Source organism: Brassica rapa, chromosome A05 (genome assembly GCF_000309985.2).
Source record: "Brassica rapa cultivar Chiifu-401-42 chromosome A05, CAAS_Brap_v3.01, whole genome shotgun sequence".
Lineage (NCBI taxonomy): Eukaryota > Viridiplantae > Streptophyta > Magnoliopsida > Brassicales > Brassicaceae > Brassica > Brassica rapa.
In genome coordinates this window covers 22,649,389-22,675,569 of record NC_024799.2, presented here as the reverse complement: position 1 = coordinate 22,675,569, position 26,181 = coordinate 22,649,389, and the positions used below count along the sequence as shown (strand labels likewise).

The following is a 26,181-nucleotide window of genomic DNA, read 5'->3' as shown; positions in this document are numbered from 1 at the left end:
TATTGTTTTATTTTAAAAAGATAATCTTATTTGGAAATTTAATGTTGTTTCCTTTTTTAAAAGATATCAAATATTAAATACTCAAACACTATTGGTTGGTGAACCTAGATGTTCACCCTAGGGGGTGAACCCAAGAATTACTCCTTAAAGAGACGTGTTAATAATTTTGATCAATTATCTCATCTTTTCTGATTATTAAGCGTGTATGGTCAATTATAGGTTTTTGTCTTATTTAATTAGTTTTGGATTTTTTATCAATAAACTAAAGTAATATATCCTTCAATATATCTGTATACTTAAACCAACCTATGAACAAGCAAAGAAACAAATCGCAAGAACAAAAAATAATCTAAATAATCTAGTAATATGATTCCTGTTGTACTTTTCTTTACTTATTTTTTTGTATTTAATATACAGACTATCGTATAGGTAAAACAAATATATTGTATAGTTAGAAGAAAATTTCATAGTATATATTTCCTAATTTAATTTTTTTCTTATATAAAAAGAGACATAGATCTCTTTACTAGCCCTTTGTGTATACATTTACTTGCTCTCTCTCACCCACTTCAAACCCGCTGAGATTCCCCACGCTTTCTTTTTGTTTCCCGAAACATTTTCGTCGACTATCAAATCAAAATCGTTTAAATAATCCTTCTTCATTTTCCCTACATTCTTCAAGAAAATGGAGACGTTGTCGAGAAGCCTGAGCAAGAGCTTAGGAGAGTTTTTAACAAGCAGTAGTAATCATTTCTCAAGGAGAAGCGATTCTATCGATGATCATGATGAGGAAGCTCTTAAATGGGCTGCTCTTGAGAAACTTTCAACCTTCACTCGTCTTCGTACCACTCTCATCCAACCTCATGATCTCGTTGACGTCACAAAACTCGGCGTTGATGATCGTCAGAAGTTCATTGATTCTATCTTTAAAGTCACCGAGGAAGACAACGAGAAGTTCTTGAAAAAGTTGAGGAAAAGAATCGATAGGTATTTATTTTAGTCTTCGGCACGACGTTTTAGACATGCAACCAATCCATTACCAAAGTGTTACGAATCTGATTTTTTTTTTAAATACTATGTAAACTTGGTCTTTCATTTTCTTGAAACATTCGGTTTAACATATATGTTTTGATGTAAAGATAACCGGGTCTGGGATTTAAGAAGCTAAAAAATTTCAAATTTAAATTTTAATAATTATTTTGGAATCTTAAGGGCATACGTCCTATAAATTATAGAACCGGTCATGGATGTAAATATTTATTTGATCAAAAAAAAAATCATGTTTTCCTGTTTTTAGAAAATCAGTTAGTTCGCCCTAGCCGCATAACCTCCCAGGCACAGTCTCTGAGGCAGACCTCCAAGTCATGATTTCCGGCGCCGGTGACTTCTCTCGCCGGCGTCGGAACTCCTCTCCGCCGGATCTGCTTTCTTTCTTCGTCTACAGTGTCGTCTTCTACCTTGGTCTCTGCTTTCATCCGCTTCTCCTGGTTCTAATCTTCGGCGGCAAGGGCCCTCGACAGATCCAACGACAGAAACAAAGGAATCGAGCCTTGGGACCAGATATAGCTATCGCTCTCTCCATCTGGTTGCTCCTCTCAACAGTGCTTTCTACAGTCCCTCACCGCCGCTTGGTTGCTATCTCCGCCGTTTCTAGCTTGGTCGTCGTCCATGCCCCTGCTCAGCTCGCCGTCACCCCCGTGTCCGGTACCCTTCTCGTCACTGCTCAACTTACTGAGGCGAGTGGATGTGTTAAATCTGTGTGTACCTTCACCGAATCTATTCATATGGCATCTACGACGTCTATACAGAACACACATGCTCAGCTCAGTTCTCCTCAGTCGCCGGTACCAGTCACCATCTCCAACCGCATATCACCAACCCTCGCTAACTGCCTCCTTGGTCTTTATGCCGACAAGCTTTCATCTAACATTGAGGCAGCTACATCCTGGCATGTTCTCAACGGAGCTGAGCTACACAGTTTAAGGTTATCACCAACTCCGTCAACTGCAAGATCTGGACCACTATGGCCTTGCCTCCTTCCTCAGCCAGGAAGTGAATCCGCCAAAGGTCCGTTCTTTCCTCCACGGTTGGACCTGCCGGATCCTCCAGACTGCGGCTCCAGTGGGTTTTCAGAGCCCCCCTCGCCGTTCATCAAAGACTCTGAACCCAGCTCAGACGATCAACACTTAATCTATAGCATGATGGCTTCCATGGAACAGCGAACCAGACTCGGTTCAGCCAAAGCTCGAGTGTTCCAGCACGGTAATGTTGGTGTCCAAAGCTGCGTTTTGAACAATGTCCTCGCTTTACCATGGATTCTAGTTAACGATATCTATATTAGTTGGTCTGAGGTGTTTGAGAAGTCAATCGTTTATATGGGATTGGAGACAACTTTAGCCTCAGTGTACAGGGTTCACCTAGCCCAAAGTCGTGATGTTATGCTTAACTTAAGAACGCTATTTGTCGAGCTATCACAGGTCAGTAGAGTTTGCAGTAACTCTAATTTTGTCACTTGCGCTATTCGGTTTCAAGGTCCATCCAGTCTGTTCATCAGCGACAAATCCATGACTGGTATACTCTCCGTTTCTGTTGAGATTCACCTAGTCTCTTCGGAGAGCGTCGTCGGAGCTAGAGCTGCTCTTGCTCGTTCCGCCTCCTTCCAAGCTTTGTTGGTTGGTTTATTCAACGTCGATTCTGACTATTTCATGCTCGTGGTAGTAACCTATTTAGGGGTGCATCTGATGATTTCCCACGGTTCTCCGGTTGTCGAGCAAGTATCTCTCGTTAAGTTCGTTATGTCTTGTTTTGCTGTTTTGTTGGTGTTCATCAAACTGTCGAGGTTCCCTCCAGTTTTTATCTTGTTACCGGATGTAATAACTTAAAACCCTTTTAGATTTACTATAATCGTTTGTTTGACAAAAAAAAAGGTTTGAACATGTATATGGTGACAAAGAGACATCAGTGTCACCAACCTAGATTTCAAGTCCTAGTTGCATTTTTTTCTTGTAAATGTGAAATTTCTAAACATTTAATAATGACTATTATGACAGGGTTGGAATAAAGCTACCGACCGTGGAAGTGAGATTCGAGAAATTTACAATAGAGGCGGATTGTCACATCGGAAAAAGAGCTCTTCCGACTTTACCTAACGTTGCATTAAACATTGCTGGGAGAGGCCTTAGTTTATTTGGTTTTAACTTTGCTAAAACCACTAAACTCACTATCCTTAGAGACGCTTCTGGTATCATTAAACCTTCAAGGTAAATTATGTAAACTTCAATCTATGTTTTCTCTCTTTTTAGTGTTGATTATTTGTATATAATGTATGGTTTTGGTGGGTTATAGAATGACACTTTTATTAGGCCCACCATCATCAGGGAAAACAACTCTTTTGTTGGCGTTAGCTGGAAAATTGGACCCAAGCTTAAAGGTTAGATAGCAATGATTAACTATAAATTACATATTAGAGGAAGTCAATGATAGTAATTAATGAAATGGACAGGTGACAGGAAGAGTAACATACAATGGATATGGATTAGGAGAGATTGTACCACAGAAAACATCAGCTTACATAAGCCAAAACGATGTTCATATTGGAGTCATGACTGTCCAAGAGACTCTTGATTTTTCTGCTAGGTGCCAAGGCATCGGCACTAGATACGGTAACTAATTATCACATTTTCTAGTAATTTATAATCGAAGTTACTCAGATTGAAGATCAAATTAAGAAAACTCATGAGTTTCTTTTTTTAATTGTGATTTTAATAGATTTGTTAAGTGAGTTGGTGAGGAGAGAGAAGGACGCAGGGATCTTACCCGAACCGGAAGTGGATCTCTTCATGAAGTCCATCGCAGCTGAGAATGTCAAGAGCAGTCTAATCACAGATTACACTCTCAAAGTAATGGCCTCACTTTTAACCTATAGTAGACCATGGTATATAGATTTAATATATGTACATCACATGATTATAGGTGTGCAAGGTTACAATGTGATCACTTAGAGTTTTAGTTTTAATTTAAATAAATAAAAAGCCTTTAACAAAAAGAAGAAGAAAAAAAACTAGGAAATTTGGGTTTAAGACTTTATGTAAATGTCTTCCCCTAACTGATATAGTATTTTGCCAAATATGGCACTGAACTCGTTTGTCAATATTTGTATTTTGTATGATTAACTAACAAGTAGAGAGATATTAGAAATTACAAGATTCTCCGTTAGGAAAAATAGAAACAAAATCATTTAACAAGAACTAATAATCACATGTAAATACCAACTCACGCAATTAGTGGACCTTAGATCTACCTACTCCCTTCTACTTTCTACCCAAAAGTTAAGATTCTATGCAGTTTTCACCAAACAAACCCAATAGCTCCAAAATTAGGCAACTTACTCGTTTTTTTTTGTAACTGGCAATTTACTTACTTACTTGATTTTACTTGCCAATTTTGGGTAATTATTTTTTTTCTTCAGATATTAGGGCTTGACATATGCAAAGATACGGTGGTCGGGGACGAAATGATCAGAGGAATTTCGGGTGGTCAAAAGAAAAGAGTCACAACAGGTCTAGTTTTCACCATTTTTTACTTACTTATACTTCCATGATAACTCCATGATTAATACAACCTTTTTATTCCCTCAAAAAAACAGGAGAAATGATAGTGGGACCAACAAAGACATTGTTTATGGACGAGATATCTACAGGTCTAGACAGTTCAACAACGTACCAAATAGTGAAATGTCTTAAAGAAATGGTTCGGTTCACGGATGCAACGGTTTTAATGTCCTTGTTACAACCAGCACCTGAAACGTTCGAGCTCTTCGACGATATTATTCTATTATCGGAAGGCCAGATCGTGTACCAAGGTCCACGTGACCATATTCTTTCCTTCTTTGAGACTTGCGGTTTCAAGTGTCCCGAGCGCAAAGGCACCGCTGATTTCTTGCAAGAGGTCTATCTAATCCTTTTAATCCGCTCTTGCATAGTTTATATTAGCCATGCGGATTTGAATCGCACCGTATTATCTGAAATAAATGAAATAACTGAACCGATTTAACTGAATTAACCAAAATAAATGAATTTAACTGAAAGTATTTTAAAAAATGAAGCCTAAAATCTAACTTAATTAATCCAAAATTAGGTTATTTATGGATTTTTAAAAACCAAAATATACTCAAACTAAACCAAACCTAATTTTTCGGTTTACATCTGTGGAATTGAGACTGAACCGAACTAACCGAAACCAAAATACCCAACCAGAATAAACCAAAACCGCAGGGCTAGTTTTTTTTTTTGTCACAGCAACGGCTAGTTTCTATCTTTCAACATTTAACCAAAAGAATTGACACTTAATATTATAATATTGTAGAAGAAAATTGATCTGACCAACTTGCCTTGTTAAACAGGTAACTTCAAGGAAAGACCAAGAACAGTATTGGGCAGACACGACAAAACCGTACAGATACATTCCTGTCTCTGGATTTTCCAAACAATTCAGAACCTTCCATGTCGGAGCCAAACTTGAAAACGACCTGTCCGTCCCTTACGACAGATTCAGATCACATCCAGCTTCTCTCGTATTCAACAAACAGTCCGTTCCCAAATCTCAACTCTTCAAGATCTGTTGGGACAGGGAACTGCTTCTCATTAAACGCAACGCTTTCTTCTACGTTTTCAAGACCGTTCAGATCATTATAATGGCCTTGATTGCGTCAACCGTGTACTTGAGGACAGGAATGGGAACAAAGGACGAGAATGACGGAGCCGTCTACATCGGTGCACTGATGTTCTCCATGATCGCTAACATGTTCAATGGGTTCGCGGAGCTTTCTCTGATGATTCAAAGACTTCCCGTGTTCTACAAGCAACGAGACCTTTTGTTTCACCCTTCTTGGACCTTCACTCTTCCGACGTTTCTCTTGAGCATTCCTATCTCCATCTTCGAATCCGTTGTTTGGGTCAGCATTACGTATTACTTAATCGGATTTTCTCCAGAACCCAGCAGGTGACTTATGATTCTTTAACCATATATTGTGACGGACCAAATGCCCTTCCTAGACAAATGTCCTACTAGAATCACATGTCCGTCGTCATCATCAGATGTCTAACTCCCTCGTTTAGTAAAATGTTGTTCGATTTGAGTCAACTCTAGTTATATATTAGACTTCTTTGGGGTCTAATATCCGATATGAGATTTGGGATGCCTATTTATTTTAACGCTTATTTCTCCAGAGATGTTTTCAAAGCTGGTGATCTGAGATGCCAAACATCAATAGAGACTTAAGTTAGAGTTCAATAATCAATGCTATTAACATTTCCAGTGGATCCAAATTTCTTAATTATGAAAAAGTAATTCCTTGAATTTTTGTGTGTGTGCTTGTGGCAGGTTCTTCAAGCATTTACTGGTGATATTTCTTACACAGCAAATGGCTGGTAGTATTTTCCGATTCATTGCAACAACTTGTAGATCAATGATACTTGCTAATACTGGAGGATCTCTAGTTGTTCTCCTCCTCTTCTTACTTGGAGGGTTCATTGTTCCTAGAGGTATACATCAAAAGACACTATGAAACTGATTTAAAGAAACATACATGTTTTGATGATATATGTCAACAGGTGAGATTCCTACATGGTGGCAATGGGCTTATTGGGTTTCACCAATGACTTACACTTACGATGCGTTAACTGTCAATGAAATGCTTGCTCCTAGATGGATGGATCAACTGGTAACTCTAATAGATTCCATCTTGTAATTTAAATCGAATGATTATGTAACAAGACTTGATATGCTTTAAATTTCCTTGCAGTCTTCTGATAACTCCACGAGGTTGGGGTTGGCTGTTCTTGAGATTTTTGATGTGTTCACCGATCCAAGCTGGTACTGGATCGGTGTAGGAGCCGTTCTCGGGTTTACGATTCTCTTTAACATCCTAGCTACTCTCGCTCTTGCATATCTAAACCGTAAGGGTCATCTATATACATTGTTTGTTTTTATCATATATTTTCTCAAAATATAAACGATATAAAAATTTAATCATACCAAATTTGTTTTGTGTGGAAAAAAGTTTTAATGTGGAAACACATGAACGTCAACATTTCTTTTGGTTTCTTCTTAAGTTAACATCATGTTTTCTTGATATGTCAGCACTTGAGAAACCTCAAGCCATCGTTTCTAAAGAGGGTGCAGAGGAAAACATAGTCACGAATGGGTCAGAGGGTAAAAACACTTACGTGAAAAGAGGAATGGTTCTACCATTTACTCCTTACACAGTGTCTTTTGACAAGGTCAACTACTACGTGGACATGCCTAAGGTAACACCAAATCCAAATCCTTATTACATCAAATGTGTTGAACGTTGAAATTGCAACAATAATGTTAAATGACTATAACACAACAAATAGGAAATGAGAGAACAAGAAGTCGCAACGGATAAGCTTCAGCTGCTAAGGGAAGTGACAGGGGTGTTTAGACCAGGGGTGTTAACAGCTCTGATGGGAGTAAGTGGAGCTGGTAAAACCACTTTAATGGATGTTTTGGCTGGTAGAAAGACCGGTGGATACATCGAAGGCGACATCAGAATCTCTGGTTTTCCCAAAAGACAAGAAACTTTTGCCAGAGTCTCTGGTTACTGTGAACAGAATGATATCCACTCGCCACAAGTCACTGTCAGAGAGTCTCTCATCTACTCTGCCTTCCTTCGTCTCCCAAAAGAAGTTACCAAAGATGAGAAAATGGTAATACTAATGCTTCTTCTCACAACTTCAAACCATATGAGTAGGGCCGGTCGTGATATTTTGAAGGCTATAAAAAATTTAGTAAAGATTTTAATTAAATTTATTTTTAAACAATTTTAGGAGTCTATGTTTTTACAAACTACCTCTTAAAAAAAAATTTATTTTGGGGGGATAAGCCAATGTTTCACTTGCCTATGTTTAGAACCGGCTCTCGGCTCTGCATATGAGACCACTAGTCTAACTCTCATACACCGACTTTTGTAGAGATTTGTGGACCAAGTGATGGAGTTAGTAGAACTAAAGAGTCTAAAAGATGGGATAGTGGGGCTTCCAGGGATCTCAGGGCTATCAACAGAACAGAGGAAGAGACTTACTATAGCAGTTGAGTTAGTAGCAAACCCATCCATAATCTTCATGGATGAGCCTACTTCAGGGCTTGACGCTAGGGCTGCAGCTATTGTGATGAGGACAGTGAGGAATACAGTTGACACAGGAAGAACTGTTGTCTGCACAATCCACCAGCCTAGCATTGACATCTTTGAAGCGTTTGATGAACTTCTGCTTATGAAGAGAGGAGGACAAGTTATTTACGCTGGTCCTTTAGGCCAAAACTCCCACAAGATTATCGAATATTTTCAGGTTAGATTCTAAATTTTGTTTAGGAATCTCACATTGAAAATAGGAACTTCCTGATCAGTTAAAGAAACTACAGGCCATTCCTGGAGTTCCGAAAATTAAAGAAAAGTATAATCCGGCGACATGGATGCTAGAAGTGAGCTCAGTGGCTGCAGAAGCTAAGCTTGATATAGATTTTGCTGAGCATTACGTAACATCATCCTTATATCAGTAAGACTCTAAAAAAAAAACTAAATCATTCACGAGAATTTAGGCTAATTATTAGAACTCAAATATTGGTGTAGACAAAACAAGAAGCTTGTAAAGGAAGTAAGCACACCGCCACGAGGAGCAAAAGATCTCTATTTCTCAACGCAGTTTTCAGAATCATTTTTAGGACAATTCAAGTCTTGTCTGTGGAAACAGTGGATAACTTACTGGAGAACTCCAGACTACAATCTTGCCAGATTTTTCTTTACATTTTTTGCAGCTCTCATGGTCGGATCAATCTTCTGGAAAGTTGGCACAACAAGGTTTGTCCTGAAAGCCAGTAAATGAGTTCGTACTTACACAAACCCTATATAACTTCTTGTATGAACAGGGACAGTGCTAATGATCTGACAAAGGTTATTGGAGCAATGTATGCTGCTGTTTTGTTCGTGGGAATAAACAATGCCACATCAGTCCAGCCACTCGTAGCAGTGGAAAGAACTGTCTTCTATAGAGAAAGAGCTGCTGAAATGTACTCGGCTTTACCCTATGCCCTAGCACAGGTGAGATTTCGCTTTCTTGATCAACAAGAAAGTGTTAGGGTTAGTAATTAATTAAATTTTTGTTTTCATTGGATTCAGGTGGTGTGTGAAATACCGTTTGTGCTGATCCAGACTACTTATTATACGTTGATTACATACGCAATGATGTGTTTCGAATGGACCGTGGTGAAGTTCTTTTGGTTCTTCTTCGTCTCATTCTTCTCCTTCCTCTACTTCACATACTACGGGATGATGGCCGTCGCCATCACCCCGAACCAGCAAGTCGCAGCTATTTTCGCCGGAGCGTTCTACGGTCTCTTCAACCTCTTTTCTGGTTTTCTCATCCCTAGACCGGTTAGTTTTGGTTTCGTACAACGCAAGAAACTTGACCTAAGGGTTTTTAAAGCTTTTGATTGTATTTTAAGTTTGTTTTACTTTTCCGCAGAGGATTCCGAAATGGTGGATATGGTACTACTGGATGTGTCCAGTAGCATGGACTGTGTATGGATTGATTGTTTCACAGTACGGTGACCAAGAGGATACGATCAAAGTCCCGGGTATGACGGAAGATCCGACGATAAAATGGTACATTGAGAATCATTACGGGTACGACCCGAATTTCATGGGCTCTATTGCTGCTGTGTTAGTGGGCTTCACTGTGTTTTTCGCTTTTATGTTTGCCTTCGGCATCAAAATGTTAAACTTCCAGCAGAGATAGAGTGTTTGGAAGAATTATGACAAAGAACACTTATGTTAAGTGGGGGTTATTTTGTTGGTGTATTTTAGTAGAACTGTAATTCCAAACTAAATTCAGTGTTACTTGTTTTATACTTTTTAAATTTCTTGCTAAAATTAAGTATTATTGGTTTAATGTTCAATCTGAAAATTTTGTTGATACATTTGATTTTAAATAGATGTGAGTAAATATAAAATGTTAAAAATACAAAGAAATAAATTTGAAGAAAATATCTATAATTTTTTTAATATTAATTCATTTATATGTTATTTCTTAAATATCAGTAAATATTACATATTTTTCTAAAAATAATTGAAATACACAAACAAACAAGGGAACAACACATTCTGAAGATATTTACAAAAAGAAAAAAACACTCTGAAGCTTGTTCATGCATGTCACATTTTATGGTTGCTAAGAGACTAAATTGTCTATATGCTTTTAATCTTTTCGATAATATCTTAGCCCCTCTACATCTAGACCACTTGATCCACCACCTCATATTAAAAACGTGTATCTTATCATATGTGGATAGATCGCTTCACAAGTGGATCAAAAGAAAAATGTATTTGCTTATTTCGTTTTCACTAAAGATTTAGATTAAAAAATATTATCATCAACATTAAAATAATTTAATATGATTATCTTGGTTATCAGAACTGCATTTGTCGGTAGCATATTTTATAATTTTTTTAAATTATCCTAAACAAAAAGATGAGTGTATGTATGTATGTATAAGATTAGTTTGTTGTCATAAACGAAAATATCCAGGTAAGAAGATAAGATATAAATAAATAAAAAGCTAGTAGTATATAATTAGTAAACTAAAACACGGATTAAAACGTAAGATCCCCCATAATCCTCTCGGTCTTTCTTCTTCTTTCCATAATAAAAATCAAAAAACAAAATTACACATCTCTCTCTATCGAACTTGTTGTGTATATACGGAGGAGCTTTTATTACAGATTAAAGTGTTTTTGGCTTTTTGTGTTGTGTGTTTGTGCGGATGACTCGTCGGTGTTCGCATTGTAGCTATAATGGGCATAACTCCCGCACGTGTCCGACTCGTGGGGGTGGTGGTGGCACGTGCGGTGGAAACGGAGGAGGATCTTCTGCTTCTTCCTCCTCCTCCTCTGCCGTGAAGCTGTTCGGCGTGAGGTTAACGGATGGGTCGATTATCAAGAAGAGTGCGAGTATGGGTAACCTCTCTGCATTGGCCGTGCACCACCGCTTGTCTCCGTCGTCTCCTTTGGCGACGGGTAATCATAATGACTCGCCGTTGTCGGATCATGGGAGGTACTCTAGTCAGGATAACGGAGGGTATTTGTCGGATGATCCAGGTCATGGTTCTGGGTCTATCCACCACCGTCGTGTGGAGAGGAAGAGAGGTAAAAGGGATTGTCTTTTGTTGATTGGGGTTAACATTTCATCTGGTGTTGTGTTAGTCTGATTGCTAATAGATAGATAAAGTTTTGAACTTTGGAATTGAAAAATTGTTATAAAGTTTTGAACTTTGGGATTGAAATGGTTATAAAGTTTTGAACTTTGGGATTGAAATTGAAATTGTTGTGAAGTTTTGAACTTTTAAATTTAAATTGTTGTAAAGTTTTGAACTTTTAAATTTAAATTGTTGTAAAGTTTTGGAGTTGAATTTTTTTATAAAGTTATGAACTTTGGGATTGAAATTGTTCTGAAGTTGTACTGTTGTTGCCTGTTTCAATCCTTTGGTGAAACAAGAGATGATTTCTTATTCACATGATACTTTATATTGTTGAAACGGATCCCGGTTATTGCAGAAATTGATTTGGGTCTTACCGGTTAGTGAAACTGTTGGGGGAAAACCAGATAATGCTTATGCATGACAAGAATTTTTACAGTGTTTTATTCATCTTAAGATGGGTGCATAGTTGTTTTGACATTATCTTATTTGTTGATCATAGTGTTGAACTTAAGCCTATAGTTATATTGGGTTTATTAATTAAACTGGATATAACTGACATATTACATTGGGTTTATTAGGTGTTCCTTGGACTGAGGAGGAGCACAGGCTATTCTTAGTGGGTCTTCAGAAGCTAGGCAAAGGAGATTGGCGTGGTATTTCAAGAAACTATGTGACTTCAAGAACTCCTACACAAGTGGCTAGTCATGCTCAAAAGTATTTCATCCGCCATACTTGTTCCAGCCGTAGAAAAAGACGTTCTAGCCTCTTCGACATGGTTACCGATGAAATGGTAAGCATCTTAGTGATTTTTATGTTATTATATGGAAACTTATATTGAATATCTTCTCTGTTTCGCCTTCTTTTAGGTAACCGATCCATCGCCAACACAGGAAGACCAAACCTTAAGCAAGGAGCCTGAAAGCAAAACCTTCCTTCCTTCACTTGAGCTCAAACTCAACAATGCTACAGAATCTGAAGCGGCGCCACCACAGGAGCAACCTGAGGAAGCGGTAGAGCCACCAAACGGGCTTTCACCAATGCTAGTCCCAGGCAGCTTCTTTCCTCCTTGCTTTCCAGTCACTTACACGATTTGGCTCCCTGCGACTTCCACTTCACTTCAAGGAACAGAGCCTTCCTTAGAAGTCTCAGCTTCTTTTCAGCAGCATCAGGTCCTCAAACCAAAACCTGGATTTGCTAAAGAACGCTCCAACATGGACGAGCTGGTCGGTATGTCTCAGCTTAGCATAGGAATGGAGACAAGTCATGAAACCGAGACTCCCATGTCTCTGAAACTAATAGGAGAGCCGTCAAGGCCATCTGCGTTTCACTCCAATGGCTCCGTTAGTGGCTCGGGTTTGAGTAAAGGCAGCAGCGCGATTCAGGCGACCTGAAACAAAAAAATCTTGTTGGTGATTCGAGAAACGAAGATGTGGAAGGTCCTGACCGGATTAAACCAGAGGAAGTTCTTGGTTTTAGGAGGAAACAAACCAAGACATAAGCGATTAGAGAACAACAGTACTTACAAAGAGAGAACATACCAAACTGTAACAATAGACTTACCAAAGAGTTAAACACGTTACTCAGCATTACGTCATACTTACATAAGATAAGTACACATAACAATATTACCCCTCATTTTAATGTCTTGGCTTATTTTTATTACTTTTTTCCAAAATTTATAATGTTTTATAGAATTTTTTGGGGTGTTAAAACAGAGATGTTTTGATATTTTAAATCGTTTTACTAGTTTTGTGATAATTAATTGAATTATTTTAATATTTCTTCCGTACACTAAATGAATGATGTTTTAGATTTTGATTGCATTTGAAGATTGATGTTATATAATACTCTCCCGTTTCTAAAAGATCCATATTCTAGAGAAAATTTTTGTTTTTAAAAAATATATATTTTTTGCTTTTAATGTAATTTTTGTCAACTAATAATGAGAAATTGTGAAGTTTAAGAAAATTAATTACATTTTTTAAAATTTTATTTGTTTAAAAATATAGAAAATATAAAATTACAAAAATATGGATTTATAGCTAAGTTTTAATATGTTTTATTAAAAAGTGTGAAAATTCTAAAACATGGTTTTTTTAAGAAGGGAGAGAGTAAATAGTATAGTTAATGCAATGGTCTTTAAAGCTAAAACACTAAATAAAATATAAAAATATGAATGGTGAAATTTTATAGGTAAAACTAAATAGTGATAAACATAACAATTTATTTACTGTTTTTAGTGTGTGAAATAGTAAAAATATCAAATATTTGTATCTTGAGAAAAAAAAATATATATAAAGTGATACTTTTTAAAAAAAGAATGTTTTATTTCTTATACTTGTAGCCAAAACATCATCCAGGTAACAGAAGGTGTACTGTTCAGAGTTACATGTTTACAAATTAAATAGTTATGGGTACCGTTCAACCATTTCTACTGTTTAATGTTCAACTCGAACATTAAATTGGATATAAGCAAAGAAAAAAGGATAGAGTATTTGTTCTTTGGAGTGAAGCTGCTTTCAGCAATGCCCAAATCAAATCAAAAATGAGGAGAGAGAGAGAGAGAGAGAGAGAGAGAGAGAGAGAGAGAGAGAGAGAGAGAGAGAGAGAGAGAGAGAGAGAGAGAGAGAGAGAGAGAGAGAGAGAGAATCAATGTTGCGTTAGGAATAATTTCAAAAAAAAAAGGAACTCTAAAGTCGATTTTTACAAATGATTGTAATTCTGCCCCCATAATTAAGTTCCCTAAAAAAAATATTCCAAAGAAGCTATTCTGTGATGTTAAAGTTGTGCAATGTGTCAATATATCTCCAAATCTATATTCACACTAATCTTGATTTACTTTTTAATATTATGTTCCAATAATATGCGTCAATCTACCGCCTCTTTTGCTTCTGGAACGACCGGTACAGAATTGATATCCCCAGTGTATTGTTGGTTTTATGTTCAGAATGGATGCAACATATACCAACGGCAGCTGTGTGCATGTCTGAGGCGGTCAAACGCTTTTTTGGTGTGCACAAACTGATTATATTAAAATTAAAGGTTCCACAAGCTTAGACGATTACACCCGGAAATAAATTCGATGGGAAAACAATAAACGGAAAATACTACAACAAAATAAATGATAAATGTGTTGAAAGAGTGAAAGGACTTGGAGAGAAGCTTCACTTTAAACCCTACAACTGTTGCTCGAAACAACAAATATAGTCAAAGTGGCCAACATTGAAATACCCAAACCGTCTCTGATGAAACTCGACTGTTTGCTGACAATAAGTGGGTAACTCTAGAATCGTAGCCAAAATAGTAGTAAAAAGGTCTTGACTGCCTAAATTTGATACTGAAGCTCTGAATGGTGACGAGCGAGTCAACTGCAGAACAAGTACTGTGCGGTATTAATAGTAACAAAAATATATAGATATATAAGTATATGTAAAGATTTTTGTTACTATTCATAGCGGTGCGGGGCGGTTCGTCACCATTCGAAGCCTCGGATTACACTGGCTCTCCTTATAGATAAAAAAAACTGGGTAGGAGACCCATAAACTAAGAAGGATTCTTGGAGTTAAAACAACTTTCCATAGACGGTCAAACGCTCAAATAGATTTTCAAATACTTTTATGCCTGGTCGTTTCAAATCATTGTATCGCAGATAGTACTTTTCTCAGAAAAGTTTATGATACGTGTCTTACCGTATTCAGTTTCTCTAATATACGAGAAAGCTAGTTGAAGTGAGATACATCTTTGACCTTTTTGATTCACCATTTCATATTTCGGTTTCGAATGGCGATAAGAAAGTGTGTTAATTTTTTTTGTCAACAAAAAAAATATGTTTGGATTACACTTCTCTACTAGATAGTAACCCGGGATAAGAAGTTTATATTAATGTTAAAATTATATATTATGATTATCATTAAGTATATTTTAAGCGATAGAACTAAAGGTACGATTGTTATCATGGATGAAGAGAGAGACTTTTTATAATGGGTGCACTAATATTAAAATTTGATATATGGTGTTTGCAAGTTTGAAAAGAAGCTTTGAAAAATAATTTTTTTTATATTTCGTCTATCACGTTGTGGTAGTTACGGAGTTAGGGACTAAGAAAATTGAAAAAAGGTGGATCAATAACATATTATAAGCAAAACAATAACTGTGTGAAATAAAAAAAAGTATAGCTCCTTTAAATTCAGAAAACATAGTTGCGTAATAAAAAAAAATTGAAGGTTATTCGACCATCAAAATTGTAAAGGTTGTTCAAGATGCGATCAGCACGTGAGACTTGCTGGTAGTTCGTTTCTAGAAGTTTCTTCCCATCTTCAAGGTCGTCTAATGCATAGCTCTCATGGTGACAAAGGTGGTGGCATTCACATGCTTATATTGCTTGATCGAGAAGACTAATACACTAAGCCGAGACGATTTATAGTGATTCAATCTCATCGAAACAGAGATCACCCCATCGAGCAGTAACAAAACACAATATGACACATTTATCTAGAAATAGATTCACAACGTCCTCTTTCGGCAATGAGGAACGTGAGTGCTCTGCTAAATGCATGAAGGCAGGTACGGAGAAAATGGTTTTTTAATTGATACATGGCATCGTACTAAAGTTTCATTGCTTTGTCGTCTCTACGGATCTGTCGACTCAGATGGGTTACCGTTTTTAACAGAAACGTATAGAGGAATAAGGAAGCTTTATTGATGCTATGATTATATTGAAAGGATTGATAAATCAACTAATCGAATTTGAAGCTGAAGGTTTATTACGCAAAAGTGTTCGTCGAGAAAAGTGTAGATGATATGAAGTTCTTTTAAATGAATGCTAGTGTGAACGCATTAAATTTACTGTTTTGGTGAGAAACGTTCTCTGCGTGACACCTAAGCATTTTACTAAATAAAAACTTCTCGTGAAGCCACGTCACCACGTCACAATCCTTACCAATAACTTTTAAGGTAAGTTTTAAAAATGCTTCTCCTTTAATATATAGGGGATCCGCTGTACTAAATTTTAAAGATTATAAAGCTTATAGACATCGACACACTGTCGAGATGCAGTTAAACATAGAAAATCACGGAGTTCTACCATTTGAGTACTATCTAAAAATTCCTAAGTACTAAGTAGCAATAAGACCGATGCAACGTCTGATTTATGTAGTACTTGATAGATTGATAAACCTTATCCACATAAGTTTCCATAAACAAATTTAAAGCCTCATATATAACAAAGATTAGATATATAGCCCCTTGATAGTGGCAGTTACTTTCATGTTTGCAATTAGAACATTTTCAACTCATTACTGTTTTACACGTATCTAATATATTAAAACAGAAGTCATGACTTCTTTCTTTCCATGTGTGATTTTTTAGTTTGGACCATTCCTAAAAAATATCATATTTTACATAAATTCATTATTATATCTTTTAATATTTTTATCTTTTTATTTGAAATACAAATGAATTTATTTAAAATGTTTTAACAAAATATTTTTAAAATCTTCTTAGAATCTTTTTAAATTTACTTTTGAAAATTAGTTAGTTTTAATTTAAATTATCATAAAATATAATTAGAAATTAAAATTGAATATAGTTTTGGTTTATAAATGAAAATTTAAATAAAATGAAATTAATTAGTTTCAAAAATACATTTACTAATAATTTTTAAAGATTTTGTTAGAAATAAATATTTATTTCTATTTTAATTTTTTCAAATTTGTTTTCTAATAAAATAAAAATCATGATTTTTTGATGAATGATATTTTTATTTGGACCATCATTTAAATTTTCTATTAAATGTATATCACTAATGCTAATATATATAATATTTTTAACTACTTTAATCATAATATCTTTTAATTTTTTAAAAAAATTTGAAAATTTTAACAAACTCTGTTGAAAAAGATTATAATAAGATCTTAATTGTCATAAATTGAATATAAATATTTTCAACTAAGTTTTTAATTAGTAATGAAATGTTACTAAAAGAATAAAATTATATCCTATTTTATCAATTTTATAATAATATCTATCATTTTAAAATAAAAACGTTATATTGAACAAAATATGATAAAATTATTTTAAATTGATAAGTTAACATATTTTATTTTCAAAAATATAAAATATTTATTTTAAAAATATAATATATTGGTTGAACGGGTTAATATTAGTAAACTATATAATACATGTATAAAAATTTATCTTATCTTAAACTTTTTAATATACAGTAATTTATTATATAAAATTAATAAACATTAAAAAATTACTAAGAAAATCTAGCGATTTGAATTACGGATCATGATTATAATAAATTAAATACAAAATTGTTTTCATATATGTTGTTTCATGCATTAAAAATTTTAGTTTAGTAATCAAACGCAAATTCAATAGCACAAATATATAAAAAGCAACATATATATGTGATGATTTTAATTTACAGCATGAAAACTATAAAATTATCATATTTGGCATAATTATACAAATATTTAAATATGTGAGTAACATTAAAAATATATAGTAATTATGTAAAACAAATATCTATAATATAAATGTAAAAATATATTTCCGCACGGTTGTGCGCATGGAAATCTAGTCTATACTATTAAAAAGGAATCATTCTGAAAAAATCTACTTAAAAAAAGTTGTTGCACCCTTTTCTTAGATTTAAATATTTTTTTGGTCTTATCTTGTATATTTGTAACAATAAGTTAGTCAATAACATTATACCATAGATTTGCCTATATTTACTCCTTCCCTTTTTTGAGTTATCATATAATTGACCAAATATTTCTCTAAGATTACCTTAGTAAATTAACGTATTATTCAAAATGGTTTGGTCGACTAAAACACAAACTAAAACAATAATTGTATCAACTCTCCAATAAATTATTATGTCACCCGTCATTTTAACAGCTTGAATAATGTATTTACGTTCAGAAAATGCATACATAAAATCACATTGTTATCACATTTTGATTCATTATATAAGTAGATTTATGTTTCCATACTTTTAACATGTTAGCATCATACTATATGGGTTTATCTGGTATAACACAAACTACAGTAATTACTATGTTTACTTTGTTTTCTAAACGATGATAAAACTCAAAAAAAAAATTGAGATCAACAGAGATGATTTGAATAAACTGTAAAAAAGCTCATGTTGGTATGATATGGAACAAATCGTAACAAACCATTTAACTATAATAATTTAATATAAAGCTTAAAATCTACTATTACCTTATTGATCAAATAATTTCTTATAATTTTTAGATGATTGAATATTTGAATTTAATTGAGATCTTTAGATATGATTTGGATTTTATTTAAACTAAGATTACTGGATCTTACCAAATATCTAACAACTTTGGTAAACGTAACTCTACTAATATACTTGCATCATCTCATTATTTTTCAATATACAGAAACATAAAATATATGTGAAATATAGTCTCATATTCATTATAAATGAAATAGACCAAAATATACACATATAAACTTCAAACTACCACAAATTTTCTATAATTAATGAAGATTTGCCACGGTTTAGTATAAAATTTAAAGAAGTTATTGTATCATCAAAATCAAACAGGCTTGGACATTTTACCCGGACCGAAAATCTGAAACCGGAACTGATTCAAAAATATTCGATCCGAAACCAAACCGAAAATTTAAAGTATGGATTGGATCAGAAATTGTTCTATCCAAAAGAACCAGAACCAAAAAAAAAAACAAATAGACTCGACATGATAAAAACCAATTAATAACTGACTTAAAAACATGAATATTCAAAACTATGATTTTTTGTGTTCTATTTTCTATATTTATTTTATGATTTAGGTAAAATATCTTTTTACAAACAACCTTTGTTATTATTTTGTTACATTTTCAAGTAATATGAAGCTTAAAATGTAAAATCTAGAGTTTAAAAATATTTTATTTTAATTATTAATCATTTATTTTAAGTTATTTTGTAAAATTTTAAATATATATACCAAATTTCGACTAAATTTTATAGGGTTTGGGTATATCATGTACTTTTAAGATCCGAAAATACATGAATTCAATTTGGATCCGAAAGTTAAGAGTATTGTACATGTATTTTAATTATAGACCAGAACCAATCCAGACCTGAGAAAAACAGACCCGAATCCGAGAAGAACCGATCCAAACCCGAAAAAAAATTACGAATACTTATTGGATCCAAATTTCTAGGATCCAGACCCGAAAAAATTTGAACCAAACCCAACCCAAAGACCCAAACGTCCAGGCCTAAGTTTATGAATGAGCATCCGGGTACCCATCTGGGTACGAATCAGTTCTTTAGAGTATTAGAGTTTTGAGTTTTTGGGTAGGGTTCGAGTCGGTCCTCTCAGATACAGTTATGTTCGGTTCTGATGTATATAAACCTGAAAATAACCAAATAACCAATGTATCTGAAACACGTTTGTCATGTTTGTAATACTTGAATCGGCCTGATTTTAAAATTATAACTAATATATATTTACATTCTGGATATCTTAGAATACTCATTCGGTTTTCGGTTTAGGTTGTGTAATTTTTTTTTTTTTAAATCCGAATTCTTCGAGTCCTCGACATTTGGATCCAATTAGGTATTTGAAATATTTTCGGTTATGGTTCCTTTTGGAATCGAATCAAATCGAGTCCATAATTCAAGTAACCCTAAAATACATGTAATTTAGGTACGTATAATAGTCTAGGTCAATTTGGATATTTAGGAGTAAATTTTTTTTTTTAAGTATCCGAAAAGCCGAAAGACAAAAAATACCTAAAATATTAATTCATATCCAACTTTATTTATAACCCAAACAAAATTCGCGCTTTCGAAGCGCGGATCAAAATCTAGTAATAGTAGTTAAAACACCTCCAACGGTGACATTTTATGGGTTTCTTAATAATTAAAAAAAAAGAGAATGATAAGAGAGAGTAGAAAAGTTCTAATACTAGATGTTTTTAAATACCCTTTAAAACTATCTTGCACACATGTCACCATACAAATGAATTTACTTTTTATCAAACATTATGATTTATTTAAATAAATAAATTCTGATAAATTATTAGTTTTATTTAAATTAGGACCTTAGTGCACAATCCCAACCGTTGAGGTTGCTCTTAGAAAACTACTTTCACTCATCTCTATTTTTCTAAAATAGAAAGTACTAATTTTTCTCTTTTATATTTAGTGGAAAATAATAATTTTTATTTTTACTATATATTTTGATCAATGTTATTTTAAAGTACTATATAATTTGGTACCAATGTTGATATGATGGTATTTTTAGTTGGGATGAGTAAATGAAAATGAATAACATGCTATGTCGGAAGACGGTCCCCTATGATTTAACGTAAACTAGGCTGTATAATTTATATTACTTTTACGATTGTGATTAGTCGTTGTCAGAGATTTATTTGCTTTTAATAATTGTATGTGATTATAACTTTTTCGGATTGGGGGGAATCATGTTCATAATATCGCAGTGTGTGATTATTCATGAAAGTGATATAGGATAAAATAAATTTGTTTAGCATATACTTTATTTAAGGGGGTGATAGATGATTGAAGTTACTGCTTTCAAAGACTGTTATTTTCGAATTTATGTTGTTAAGAAAGTGTAAATTGAGTGATAATTATGCCCAAATAATATTTGTTTGCGTGTCGGCATTTTAATATTTAACGAGTCATCTTCAATCACCAACCAGTCAACATTGTACCCTTTACAAAATACTTGATTCAGATTAGGTGCTAATAGCTCCTTGTAATAACTTTAGTGATAAAATCCTCGTATCATGTATATCCAACTAAAAATCTCATGACACCTTTCCAAAGAATATCTATCATTTTAAAAATCATTAAATATTAATCTTTCAATCATATGAAATAAATTGTGGAAAAATCTAGCATTCTAAAGCATCACAATACTGATTTTGTCTTAAATATGGATATAAAGGCATATTATTAGCCTAGCCTATAGTCTATTATTTCTTAATAATATACTGAAACTAAATCTCTACAATATACTGAAACTACACATCTCTACATTTATTCTCTTAAAGAGTAAAATTATTTATAATTGGTATGGAGAGAATAAATAAAACTCTTGTAGTTGACGACATATATAAATCAGTAAGAAATTATCGGCAAATGAACAGTAAGCATCAAACTAATTAACATAACTAAAGATATTGATGTTGGAAAAAAAATTAAAGATATTGATACAAGATAGTGGTACAAAAATAGAGAAAGATCATTAAAATAGAAAAAGATAAGGACCTTTTAAACGATATATATATGTAAAAATCTATCATGGTTTAAACTCTTGTAGTTGACGACATATATAAATTTATTGGTAAAAAACTATGACAGTTTCTAAAAGAAAAAATATTAGTATTATAATCATGTATTTATTTTTAATTTTCTTTAAATAATAGAACCAATAATCAAGTGACAAATATTTATTTGGAGTTCTTAAAAATATCTTAAAAATTCCCAAATGAATTTTTTTTGTCTCTTTTCTTTCATCAGTTTTCATTAATTTTAAATTTTTTTTATTTTGAGATATTGTGTTTAGAATTTGCATATGGGCATGCTCTAATGCATTCAAACAATTTCTTTTACCCAATTCTCACAATTCTATGCATTATATTTTTCATAGTTTATAAAACATTAAAATACAAATATTTGGTATAAATTACAAGACTTAATTCAATTTTGTTTCCAGTAACAAAAAAAAAGTCAATTTTGTTTCATTATTGTTTCTGACGTATTTTCACAATTTTTGCATGTTTCTGACGTATTTTCACAAATTTTTGCATGTTTCTGATCTAATTGTTTTGGTATAAGGTACTTGTTGTTACATGGAAGGTCGGAATTAAGGAGAATAATCGAGAAGAGACATCAAACAATAACAAAACTTATATTCTAAACCCACTTCCACCAAAAGTATGTAGACAAGTTTTAAGTGAAACTTTGGTTTGGTGGGCGGAGGAATAAATAAAGCTGAACATTTGTATATGATCAATCTCTCTCATCTGTAATTCGATTTCACGATGAAGGAACATATAATGCATGTATGCATCTTTCTGTCAATCATTTAGCTCACACTTTTAGTTCAGTTTTTCCTTTTTCGATACTTGTTCCTTATTTCCAATAACATTTTTTGTCTAATTTTCGTTGCCGATATGTATCATAATTCCTCCATTCAAAAGACATATATATTTTTTTGACAACTAAAAGAAATAGTATTAAGTGTTAGAAATTAATAGATTGAATAAGAAGTACGGAACACACGCATCGGCACAAGCCCTAGCCTTTCCTTGGCAAAAAGACAAGATTTCCGCAAATCATTATATAATATTCAGTAATTAACCAAGACAGAAATGGTCATTTTATGTGTTGAGAATATAGTTCTCTTGAATTATATACTAATCTTCTCCTTTTCACTTTCAGAAAAATTCTATATATCTTGTACCTCTTTCCAAATATGTGTTTTATATAGTAACAACGTTAGCGTTAAGGTTCGCAGTTACCTGTCTATGGGATAAGTAATTGAATAAGATGATATTCGCCAATCATGAGATACTTTGATTATTTTTTAATTTTATTTTGTAATAACTATGGGCAATATATCGTCCATCCACAGTAACTAAGAGCATATAAGTTTTCTTGACATCAAGAATATATAAGTTTATAAGTTTAGACTATAGTAATTGAATGGTATCTTAATATATTACTATACATATGAACTTATGTCAAGACACTACGTACTCGAATACACTTACAATAATTAATTAAGAAGTCATATAGAGATTACAGAGATGCATAGTAATATACCAAGACACTATTCGAATAGCCTTACAAATACAACAAAAAAAACAATTAAAAGGGTAAATTCGTGAACTAACCAAGTTCTCGATAATCATTAAGTATATAGCACCTATAATTGGAAAATGAAGTGAAAACTAAAATCATTGTATTCTTTTTTATCTTTCCAGCTATGAGCAGAAAATTGTTATACCATTTGATTATTATTCTATTTTTTGAGATAGCTAGTATAAATACCTAATATTATACTATAAAATATATGAATATATATTGATAGTTTCTTAAATAAGATTAAATTAGACTGAGTAATGAAAGAAATTTATGGGTAGACAACACAGATAAATGATTGAATACATGCTAAATTTTCAGAATCTGATTTTCCGAATTGTATAAAACTAGTAAAAAATAGTATAAACTTACTATAGAAACTATAAGAGAAAATATATTATTTTATAAATATATCAACGAAAAGAATAGAACAACAATATGTTCTATATACTATGACGAAAAATTTAATAACTATTTATTTATTTATTTATTTTTATCTGATTAAAAAAATTCAAATCATGTTATATATATTAAAATATTATACTCTTTTCAGTTGAATCTTCAAATTGATTTATTATAGAGCTTAGAAACTATTTAGGAAATAATATTGAAGGGGAAAGAAATAAGTAAAAGATAAAAATAAATAAAGAAATAGTAATATAGTCTATAATATAGAAATGATGAAGAAGAATTTTTGTTTGATTAGTTAATGAATTATAATTTGTTTAATGTATACATGATGCAATTTCCCTAAATACAGAGCATGTCTTTTTCCTTTAAAAAGAAAAAAATATTGAGGAATGCATCCATTTGTCATCGAAATAGGCTGATACTCTAACGAATACACAATTTATTTTTATTTTTGTAGCATTGTACAGAATTCATGTCCCTTACGTTGCAGGTTCCCATCATTTCTATATATATTCTCTTATCTTTTATACTTCTCCTTTTTGATGTAATGTGGAATTAATTATCAATATTCTCTCTTCCCCTCCCCTATATATATGCTCACATTTTCCACCATTTCAGTATTGCATTGCCACTCAAATTACCTAACAAAAGAAGCAAATTAAAAGATCAATATTTTCTCAGGAAGTATTCCCCCCCCCCCCCCCCCAAAAAAATATATATATATATATAAAAAAAACATAAATGCAGAGGCAAGTGGCACTCATTAAGCAGTCCCTCTTTGATCAGGTTTTAAAAGTTTATTGCTTACTGTTTGTGTTCCTATTTGAACTAGTTATCAATTTTTTTCAATAAATGAAAATGAATCAATTGAAATCTAAAATGGGAAAATGCATGCAGGGATTTCTCGACGAACAATTCATGGAGTTAGAAGAGCTCCAAGATGATGTAAACCCTAATTTTGTTGAAGAAGTTGCCACATTATACTTCAAAGATTCAGCTAGGTTAATCAATAGCATTGACCAAGCGCTGTGAGTACCTTTATCCTTTTCATATTGATGTTTCTAATTGTGCACAAAATTTCAAGTTTTCTAATAAACGAGAATCACAATCCAGGGAAAGAGGATCATTTGATTTCAATCGGCTGGATAACTACATGCATCAGTTTAAGGGCAGCAGCAGCAGGTAAATATTCCCCTTAATTTTGATACACTTATTATAGAAATGAGATATACTCCATCTGTTCCTTAATGATAGACATTTTAGAAAAAAATTTTGTTTCAGAAAAATGTATTTCTTGTGTTTTCTATGAAAAAATTGTAAACTTCGAGAAAATTAATTGAATTACTATTGGTTAAAAGTTATCGAAAATTGAAAATTACAGGAAACGATATATTTATTATGGTAGTTTAATGTATTTTCTTAATATGTGTGAAAATACTGAAAAATCTATCTTTGTGGAACAGATGGAGTAGTGAGTACTTTGAATAAATTTTGAATATAAGTAAAAAGAGTGTAGCACCAGCACCCTGAAAGTTACTTCCATTCTCATTTATGATTAAATGACAAAATTTACTAGACATATTTTTATTTTGAATTATAAGTTTTAGAACTATTAAATAATAGATACTTTTGTTAGAAACGGAGTTAACAGTCACATAACGTGCATTTTTCTCTTTTTGTAGCATTGGTGCGAGTAAGGTGAAAACTGAATGCACTATGTTTAGGGAATACTGCAGAGTTGGAAACGCCGAAGGGTATCATTCCATTAACACCTGCCTACTAGCTTTTTTATACAGAAATATAAACTCACGGGGTCAAAGTGAAAACAAGTAAAACATATAGGGTTAAAACTGCAGTAATTAACCCATTGAACCTTGAACGTTTGTTGTACTTAATCTTCTCACTTATTCCATACTTGCGACGAGTGCAGATGCTTGAGGACTTTCCAGCAAGTGAAAAAAGAGCACGCAACGTTGAGAAAGAAGCTTGAACATTATTTCCAGGCAAGCCAATGATCAATTAAGCTTAACAGAATCACAACTTATGTGATGATCTTATTTTTTCAAAAAAAAAAAAAAACTTATGTGATGATCTTTTATTATTTACTTTTTAATCATAATAAGTGTTTAATTATTCACTGAGTTAAAAATTTATAATGAACAGTTGGCAAGACAGGCGGGGCCTAAGGAGACAGCACGTAGGTCCAAGTAAGAGAGAGAGACATTTGAGGAATCGTCAGCGATTTTTATACTAGAAATTACTAATAAAAACAGTTCCTCAATGTACGTTATAAAGAAGATCTTGGATTTTAATATTATGTATGTTAATAAACGGTCCAAACCTCTCCTAAATTTTTTCCTTATATGGCCAATATTCTCCTTAGAGATCATATATTCAAGATTACCTCTTATTCGTAGCATTTTGTCTTCCACTAACAACGGTATACAACAAAACAAACATGCATCTATCGATTCGCCTTTTACCATGATACGTTACTTTATTTCATTATGTTAGATGCACTTCAAAAGTATAGTCTTTACTGCTACTGCTACTGCTACTGCTATTGGTTATAAAAGCAAAAAGAAAAAAACACATACAAGGGTTCGATAGTT

General features: G+C 33.0%; 3 protein-coding genes across 4 annotated transcripts; all 3 read left to right on the top strand.

Moving 5' to 3' along the window:
* The first annotated feature begins 125 nt into the window (after window positions 1–125).
* Window positions 126–9,990, top strand: LOC103869830 (ABC transporter G family member 29). 2 transcript variants are annotated; one of them, XM_009147899.3, is made up of 19 exons: window positions 126–987; window positions 3,051–3,260; window positions 3,346–3,430; window positions 3,503–3,662; window positions 3,769–3,899; window positions 4,469–4,559; window positions 4,646–4,947; window positions 5,402–6,000; window positions 6,382–6,542; window positions 6,612–6,721; window positions 6,803–6,956; window positions 7,141–7,307; window positions 7,398–7,730; window positions 7,995–8,369; window positions 8,443–8,576; window positions 8,651–8,878; window positions 8,947–9,118; window positions 9,197–9,451; window positions 9,543–9,990. In XM_009147899.3, the coding sequence occupies exons 1-19, from the start codon at window positions 686–688 to the stop codon at window positions 9,813–9,815; spliced, it is 4,242 nt and encodes a 1,413-aa protein (XP_009146147.2). In that variant the 5' UTR covers window positions 126–685; the 3' UTR covers window positions 9,816–9,990. The 2 variants fall into 2 exon arrangements, with proteins under 2 accessions (XP_009146147.2, XP_033147598.1); XM_033291707.1 differs by lacking the exon at window positions 126–987 and having other exon boundaries at window positions 3,141–3,260; window positions 3,363–3,430; window positions 9,543–9,975.
* A 241-nt stretch (window positions 9,991–10,231) lies between these two features.
* On the top strand, window positions 10,232–13,032 carry LOC103869829 (transcription factor MYBS3). The gene is made up of 3 exons (XM_009147898.3): window positions 10,232–11,221; window positions 11,853–12,064; window positions 12,141–13,032. Exons 1-3 carry the CDS (start codon window positions 10,840–10,842, stop codon window positions 12,663–12,665), a joined length of 1,119 nt encoding a protein of 372 aa, XP_009146146.2. The 5' UTR covers window positions 10,232–10,839; the 3' UTR covers window positions 12,666–13,032.
* Window positions 13,033–17,720: 4,688 nt separating this feature from the next.
* LOC103869828 (histidine-containing phosphotransfer protein 4) lies at window positions 17,721–25,983 on the top strand. Its single transcript, XM_009147897.3, has 6 exons — window positions 17,721–24,355; window positions 24,467–24,597; window positions 24,683–24,751; window positions 25,252–25,323; window positions 25,500–25,572; window positions 25,733–25,983. Exons 1-6 carry the CDS (start codon window positions 24,311–24,313, stop codon window positions 25,778–25,780), a joined length of 438 nt encoding a protein of 145 aa, XP_009146145.1. The 5' UTR covers window positions 17,721–24,310; the 3' UTR covers window positions 25,781–25,983.
* The last annotated feature ends 198 nt before the right edge of the window (window positions 25,984–26,181 follow it).